The sequence below is a fragment of the Mesitornis unicolor genome, unplaced genomic scaffold, assembly GCF_000695765.1.
Source record: "Mesitornis unicolor isolate BGI_N332 unplaced genomic scaffold, ASM69576v1 scaffold28813, whole genome shotgun sequence".
In the NCBI taxonomy this organism is placed as follows: domain Eukaryota; kingdom Metazoa; phylum Chordata; class Aves; order Mesitornithiformes; family Mesitornithidae; genus Mesitornis; species Mesitornis unicolor.
The window spans coordinates 79014-86944 of NW_010173083.1; the positions used below are offsets into that span (position 1 = coordinate 79014).

Here is a 7931-nt window from a genome sequence, read left to right on the forward strand (position 1 = left end):
GCGTGGCCCCTGTCGCCGTTTGGATCGCCTTCCCTCTCCCCCCAGACTCCCGTGGGCGAGGAGAGGAACTGGGAACCCCTTCGCATCACATCGGAAAGCAGCGTGGACCGAAACCCCCGTGAGCAAGGATTGCAGAGCCCCGGGCAGTGCTGATCTCAGCCCCTGAAGGTCGGGCCGCTCGTTACCCAAAATTACTCTAGGAAATTGATGGGGCAGGGTGAATACCCCGGAGGGGTGAATCCCCCCAATCCTCCTCACCCCCACATATCGTCACTGAGATTTAATTATATAAACCTGGCTTTGGGTTTTATCTTTTTTCGTTACATTGTCTGTAAGGAAACTTACCGGAAATTAATATCCTTTTTTATTCATCTATCCATGTATTAATGTCATCGTGATATCAAAATAGAATAAAGAACTGCTCTCCGAATCCAGCTTGCTACAGCAGTCAAAATTAGATACACATATAAGATTTGGGAGACTTGGTGGAAGTGGAACAAAGTACTTGTATTTCTCTGGCTTGTCCTTTTGGAGCAAGAAAAAAGGGGGATTTTTTTCTAACTGCAATTTGTACTGAACTGAGCGCCTGAGGTATGTGCAGGGCCGTCCTTGTCCTACAACCGGGAGCTGAGGAGGGGGAAAATAGCCCTCACAGCCGATCCCCTCCACCTCCCTCCTGCCTCCAGCTCCGACTTCAGTCTCTAACGACTTTTTTCATTAAAACCTGATGCAGATTTTGCTTATTCTCCCCTCCACTGAGCTGACTTTGCCGATTCCAACCTAGAGGTAGACCCTAGCAAGCCCAAATTTCATCTGCAGATGGAGAAGGGCGGGGTCGAGGGACAGGGTGTCTACACGAACATCATCCTCTTACACAAGTGATGCGCGCATCGCAGGTGGAAGGTGTCACAGCCGTGGACGTGGTGGTAAAGGGTCTTCTCTATCAAGTCCTGGGGCTCGTAACCGGTTAGCTCAGCTACCCTGTAAAAGACATAAGCAGCAAATATCAGTGGATGAGAGGACAGAAGAGGAGGCATGGGGGACAAAAAAGGAAGGGCTAGGGATTTGGAAATAACCCCGGCTCTACCTGGAATCTAAGAATATGAGCTTCATGTCTAGGCTGGCTCGAAACATGAACATATTGCTGTGGAGCTTGATCTCCGTCACGGCGCTGGGCGGCAGCGAGTGGCCCACGGCAACCAAGCCTACGTTTTGGTAGCAGCCGTCGAAAGGGGACATGTCCAGGCTGTACTGCCGGATCTTCAAGTACCCACTGCAGTGAATGACCTGCCGGAGACACAGGAGAGCTCAGAGGCTGCCTAACAAGGAGTGGGCCGGGGGGGGTGTGCTGTGACAGGCGTCCCTCCCCGCGGAGTGGACCTGGCCAGATCCCCTTGCCGCTCCTGCCTGCCGGTTTGCTGCTCTTCTCTTTGGGTTGAGTTTGGGGGTTTTTTTTCCATATGACTCTTCAGCCCTGATCTAAGGCCCATTAAAGTCAACAAGATATTTTTTCCATTGACTTAAGTGGTTTTTGGACCACCTCCTAGCTAAGCTTTTATTATTCTTCTGAAAAGGAAAGACATAGAAATGCCAAGCCAGTTACAACTTTGTAATGGAGTGTGTGCATGTGAGAGAGTTTACATGTGTGCATATGTCACACGTGTAAGATTTGTCTATTATATAGAAAGAGCAGACACGATCTGTTGCCAGAAAGTAGATTTAGGTATGTCTCCTAAATGTCTCCTTGCAGATGACTGCTGTGTACTTCCAGTCTTACTTCTCTACTATTAAGGAGTTTCTTCATGAAGTAATTTCAACTCATGTTCCTGTTCTGGGACACTTCGTGGTACAACATCTCCTGACGTTATAGGTACCCACCGCTCCCCGGCGTTGTGCAGCTGACCGCTGTCCCCACCGAGAAGCCCTGAGTATAACCGTGTGAAACACTCGGGCAAAACCCTGGACTTCGAGAGCTGCCCCTGAAGCTGACGAGTTACCCAATAAAGAAAGAAATTGACCCAGGGCTCCCATGGTGACACCTGCCACCTTCCCCAGACACTTCGGGAACGTCAGTGGCTGTGCAAGATTCAGTTTTAAAAGCAAAATTAAAAATACTAATAACCCCACGGAGAGCTCGTTTGCTTGGTTTTGAGGTTTGAGCTCTTTAAACGTGAAACTCCGAGAGAAATTCTGTCCCTGGACCACATGAAAGAGCACCGGGCTGGGGCAATCCCCCCGAGCAGGGGGCTTACCCCCACTCCTGTCACCGTTTTCACCGCCCGCTCTGCGTGCTTGGCGCTGGCGGAGCGGAGGAGAGGGAAGGTCGGAGGGGAGGCCAGGGGAGTCTCCTGGCCGTGGGCACGCACCTTATAACCCCCGCAGGTCAGACCCGCGTTCCTCTTGGCCAGGACGCACTTCATCCGCAGGAAAAAGGACCTCTCAATCTCATACTCTGGGGAAAGGCAGATGTGGGGTGAGCCGCGGACTCCGCCGCCCTTGTGAGGTTCCCTCCGCGGCCGCGCAAGCTCAGTGGAAGGTGGAGGGACCAGAGGGGAGGGCGACTGTGTTACTTTACCCTGCACAAAGTGCGAGTGGTAGGGCTGGTGGGCCGTGAGTACCGCCGTCATCTCATCGTGGTCGGCAGGGTGGATGTACTCGTAAATGCTATTGCCGGTCAGCTCTACCTGTGAGGGAGAAGGAGGTGGAGGAAGAAGGGATTCATCTCCGGCACCGCTCGCCCTCCGCGCGGTGAGGGGGGCGTTAGGTACCCACGGAGACTAGTGGGCTCCCCCAGCGTACCTGCGACAAGCCCAGGTGCACCGAGGCGGTCTCCGAGATGTACATGATCTTGCCATCCGGAGCCACGACAAATATGAAACCGTCCAACGTCTGTAGAAACGAGTTGAAGGTTGTGGAGTAGAAATATATCAATAGACAGACAGATCCACCCATGAAGACAGATAGAGCCATGAAAAACCTGTCCCCTGAGCTTATTTTAGCAAAAGTGCATATCTGTTCAGGCTGTGATCATTCAAGAAGTCGGACGAAACTAGCAAGTCCTGGACAGGAATCCCTCCAAAGCTCTTGGACCCTTGGGATACAGCCCACTTCTCAGAGGTACCCAGCTGAAAGCTCCCGGTAATGCAAAGTGCCTGGGAAGTATCTAAGAAGAGGTCCTGTCTACCTGGTGCTTAATGTGTCGTTCCTAGACATCCTGAACGCCTCTATCCCATTCCAAATGTCACTGGTGTTTTTAGCGCTTAAATAGTTGCTAAGGAGCCTTCAAGCGAGTGAGAAGGATCTAAAACTCTTTGTAGTGTAAAAAGGGACAACTGAATTTCTCAGGTACATTTCAGCAGACATAGGTGGGACTTCGGGGTGCACCATGAGCAGAACAGGCTCCCAAAACGCCGCACAACCCTACCAAAAATGCGTGGTGACGTTAACAGCTAATATTCCTTAATATTTCATCCAGGAGTGAGTTTTCAAATGTGTCCTAACTGTAGTGTGTCTATACTAATTTTTGTGCCTATTGAGCCCTTCTATTCAGGACAGCCTTCTCCGACCTGTATCTAGAGCCACTCCCTGTCCCTACACCACCTCTAACCTCAGCACATTGACAGGACTCGTCACCGGGACACACTGTGAATCTCTCGCTGCCGACCCTATGATGGACGATGCTGGGGCAAAGGAGCCGGAGGGACCAAACCCCAACCCCATTAAAAGGCACGACATTCAACTGCGACGGCTCCTATTTCTGAAGTTGTTCCCCTCCCGGCTCCCCTTTTTATTAAGCACGTGAACAGTTAAAAATTAGTCAAGGTGGCAATTAAAGGCTCAGACGAAGGACTGATTCCTTTAATCATTAATACCATATGGCTGTCGTTTCCAGGCCAGTACCTGCAAAAGATGGGATCCCAGTTCCCGTCCAACATTATCCAGCGGGCTGGTACGGCTGGAGTGGCCCCAGGCTTCTCCAAGTCCTATTTATTTAAGACACACACGCGCGCGCACACACACACACACACACACAAAAAAAAAAAAAAGGCAGGTGAGGAGATGAAAAATTGACTTGTGTTGGCCTGATGGAGAGGAAGTTTTTTTGTTCCTCCAGTGTTTTGTTTGCATTCGCTCTAAAACCTGTACTTACAATCTTCGCGAAAACAGACATAATTTCGTTGCACAGAGAAGCCTCTTTTGTGAATGTTTTTAAAAGACCTAATTCCTGTGAGAGAAAAATACCAAAATACCTATTTTGAGTTATCAGTGAAGTTCATCCCTAGAACCTAAGTGACACAGTGTGCCAGATAAAAGTGTTTTTTAATGCTGCCTTCTGCTACTGGGAACTGGCTCCCTGAACTTCGGGAAAAGCGCCTTTTCCCAGGCGTCACCGAGAGGATCCTGGACAACACCAGGAGTTGCTTAAAGAAAAGAAAGGGGTGTGCGGGGGTGTCGAGTCTCTTTGATATCGAGAGAAGGATGCGGTTAACGTGGCACGACAGTATCCGAGAAGGGAAAACTGTTGTCGCAGCCAGGCCAGCGGTACGGGTCGGTCCCACCAGCACCTGAGCCTCCCCCCTCCGAATAGAGTCCTCCACAAATGAATCTCTCCGGATCTGTCTACCGTTTCGAACGCCGCTTGTTTTCTTCTATGCAAAGTGAAGAGGAATGAAAGACAGGTGGAAATTACTCCACCGGAGTAAAACTATTTATGGGTGATGCCTTTTCACAATGTTGCTGCTGAAATAATTTAAACAGGGCAGTTAAAAACCTTTTACGCTTATGCCGTGAAATAAGGCTCAGACTGATACGCATAGACACTAACATAAAGTAAAAAGAAATATTAAAAAAAAAACCAAACCCAAACCAACCAACCAAAAAAAAAAACAAACAAAAAATCAAACAAACAAAACCCAAATGCTGATTGATGGCCGGGATGCAGATCGCCTGGGGGAAGCGAGAGCCGAGCCGGGGAGGTCACCCTCCCACTGGGTGGGCTTAGGAAAGGCAAGACCCCGTTTTCCAGCTATTTCGAGGCAAACAGGTGAGGGCATCCCTCGCTATTGACCAGCTTCACCTGAGTGTCTGTCGGTCTGAACAAAGCTAACGATTTCCTCCGGGCTCTTTGAACGGGGGCATCCTGCGGCGGCCCTCGTCCGCTCTCCTCACCGCCGGAGCGCTGCGCCTCTCTTGTTCGCCCATTTCCCTCTCTTCTACCCCTTTCCTCGTCCACCTCCTCATGCCAACTTGTCTCTTCACCGTTTCTACACTTCTTTCCTTCCTCCTTAACTTCAAAGCGCTAAAAAGGCAGGGGCATCTCTCTGGCCTGTCCCCCCCCACTCTTCCGCAGCCCCAGGTGCCAGCCAAAACCAGGCTCTTTTGCATTAATTCCTCCACGCCAGTTAACGGAGACCCAAGTGACTTATTCTGGAGTTCTCGAGTTTCACTTCTCTCTGCGCCCTCCGGTGCGGGTAGACCGTGCGGGATGCTTCGAAGGCTCTACAGACACCTCTGCCCTTCCCATCCCCCTCCCGAGAAGCTAGCCGTCAGGACGGAGGATCACCCCCGCCCTCTCGAAATCAACAAGGAGATGGCAAATCTTGATCGGGGAAAGAAAGAAAAAGCCGCTGTGTATCTGAGGGTTTTTGTGATTTCTCTGGTGGGGAGTCAGGGCGGCCTCTTAGAGCGGAGGCGGCTCCCTGCGATGCCTCCCCCCAGCTGGAGGGAAATCTGAGTGACAACTTTCTGCATTCAGGGCGAAATCTGCGCTCCCTGCCTATGATTTAAGTTGTTTATTAATCGAAGTTCACGGCTCTAATCATTCTTCTTCCAAAAGGGAAAAGAACCGGAGCCGGCGGGTTAATGAGCAGCTGACGGGCAGCACAAGTTTAACCTCCCTCAGGAAGGTGGGGGGAGCTTCAAGGGGCGCTGAGCTCCCCCCGCTGTGTTTCGGATGGAAACCCCGCGCTTCTGGGCTGCGGCGGTTCATGGTTTATTATTAAACGTTTGCATTTCCCTACCTGAACCGGCTTTTTTGAAATCCTATCACATGAGACGGTTCTTTGTGTACTTCCCAGATGTTTCAGCACTTTCAAGTCGGAGACTATGTCTGTTCACTGCCAAGCCCAGCCTCTCCCAGATTGACGGGCTCTCCTGATGCCCTTTAAATGCTGTTCTTAAAGATTACACGGGAAAACCTCTCCATTAATATTCTTCTTTTTCCCCTGTCTATTCGCTTTAACATCCAATTTCCTTTTATGGAGGGGGCAAGCTGTGATTTCTTGCACTTGACCTACCGCAGAAAATTCTGCAAATCCTTTGATTGTCTATTTAAAACAAAACAAGGAAATCAGCTCTCCCTTTTGCTTCAGGATTACGCTTGGAAACAAGATCTAAAGATTCGCTTGTAATTTGGAGAGCCAACAGCATAATAGGTTTGGAATAGAAACAAGCAGCTTTGTGAGGGGGAGGATAACTAAATCGTTTTTAGGCAAAGGATTTTCCCAGCTAAAGTGGCCGAAGACAAAGCAAAACATAATCTATTTTGGAAGATTTCCAAGATGTGCCACATTAACCTTAGCAGATAAAATTTGCTTTCTTCCCTGCGTCCCCTCCCCCACCAAGGTCTGGGCTTATCATATTTACATAAGTAGCCTTAGAAGGGATGTATCTATTACGGATCCAAGGGGCTAGCGAGCTCACATTACATTTGGAAATAGAGGCGAAGTTTTACTGTTGCTTAATACTCGACCCATTTCCATTTAAATACCCCCGACCCACGGATTACCTCCATGGACTAGCTGCATGGGTTTTGTAATTTCCTGAAAATGAGATTTCGATTTATAAAACAAGAAACCAATTAGTAACCAAATGAGGCGAAGTAGATCCACTAAAATTGACCTAATCCCACAGGCACCATTTAGGCCAGTTCTTGGCGAATGAATGATGAGCAACCGTCTAGCGTCAGCTCAAGGCATCATGCAGCTGTGTTATTTAAGCGGCAAAAATAAACAGATCAAGTTTTTCTTGCGGAATGAATTTGATAGATTATAGGCTCCTACCTAACAATCTCCTCCACTTGAGGATTTTTTTTTTCCTAAGAAGATAAACAATTTGAGCCACAAGAAAGTGTCCACCATCAGGAAAAAAAAAGACCAACAAACAAACAAGCAAGCAAAAAACCCAAAACAGAAACAAAACAACCGAAAGCAAGGCATTTTAGCCAAAGGTCTTGCTTAGTTTGCTGACAACAGTCTCGTTACCCAACAGCATGCGCTCGGACTGCGCCGAGATTGCACAGAGACTGCGCGGGTTCCGTGCTGACTCAGCGTTTCTCTCAGTACTTCTCAATGGAAAATCACTGCATTTTCCACATGGAAGAGCAACTCAGTCGGCTTCACGGGACAGCTACGGCGGCCAGTTCGTTTGAAATGCCTTCCCACCCTAGACTAGACGGTCCTCACCGACAGCCTGCCCCCCAAGTCAGGCTCACGGCCCTGTCCTTCCCCTCATTGTTTGATTGACGCAAGCCTTGATGCCCGCAGCCAACGGAGGGTTTGAGTGGATATCGTCCCTACCCAGTGGCGATATTGTCGCAAGAAGCTCCTCTGTCCCACGGAAAGGGGAAGAGATTCCTCAGTCATTTCTAATTTGATCTGGGCAAAGCCGGAGGAAGGCAGGCATAGGGAAATGTGTCTCCAGGAGGCCCGGGCAGTTCCTTGGCCCTGGTTGAGCTCCAGGTTACTCGTCCCTCTGTCAGCATCTGTAGTGCAGAACCCACCGCGACCCCCTCCTTTGTCTGGCGATAGTAAAGGGGGGCGGGGGTGGACGGTGGGGGTGGGATGGCCAGAAGATGCAAGCCCTTATCTACTCCGTGTTGATTTGCCGGCTTTTAAAAAGCGGCGACTACGATTTCCCCAGCGGACTATCCG

At 49.8% G+C, this 7931-nt stretch overlaps 1 protein-coding gene across 1 annotated transcript in view; it reads right to left on the minus strand.

Annotated features, from left to right (window-relative positions):
• SIM1 (single-minded family bHLH transcription factor 1) overlaps nt 1-5241 on the minus strand; it is a 38844-nt gene extending 33603 nt beyond the window's left edge. The window contains exons 1-7 of the mRNA XM_010180604.1: nt 5109-5241; nt 3901-3983; nt 2800-2889; nt 2576-2684; nt 2367-2452; nt 1088-1287; nt 862-981 (exon numbers count right to left, since the gene is read on the minus strand). Coding sequence (XP_010178906.1) covers nt 862-981; nt 1088-1287; nt 2367-2452; nt 2576-2684; nt 2800-2889; nt 3901-3983; nt 5109-5241 — 821 coding nt within the window. The remainder of the gene's footprint in view (nt 1-861; nt 982-1087; nt 1288-2366; nt 2453-2575; nt 2685-2799; nt 2890-3900; nt 3984-5108) is intronic.
• Nucleotides 5242-7931: the final 2690 nt, after the last annotated feature.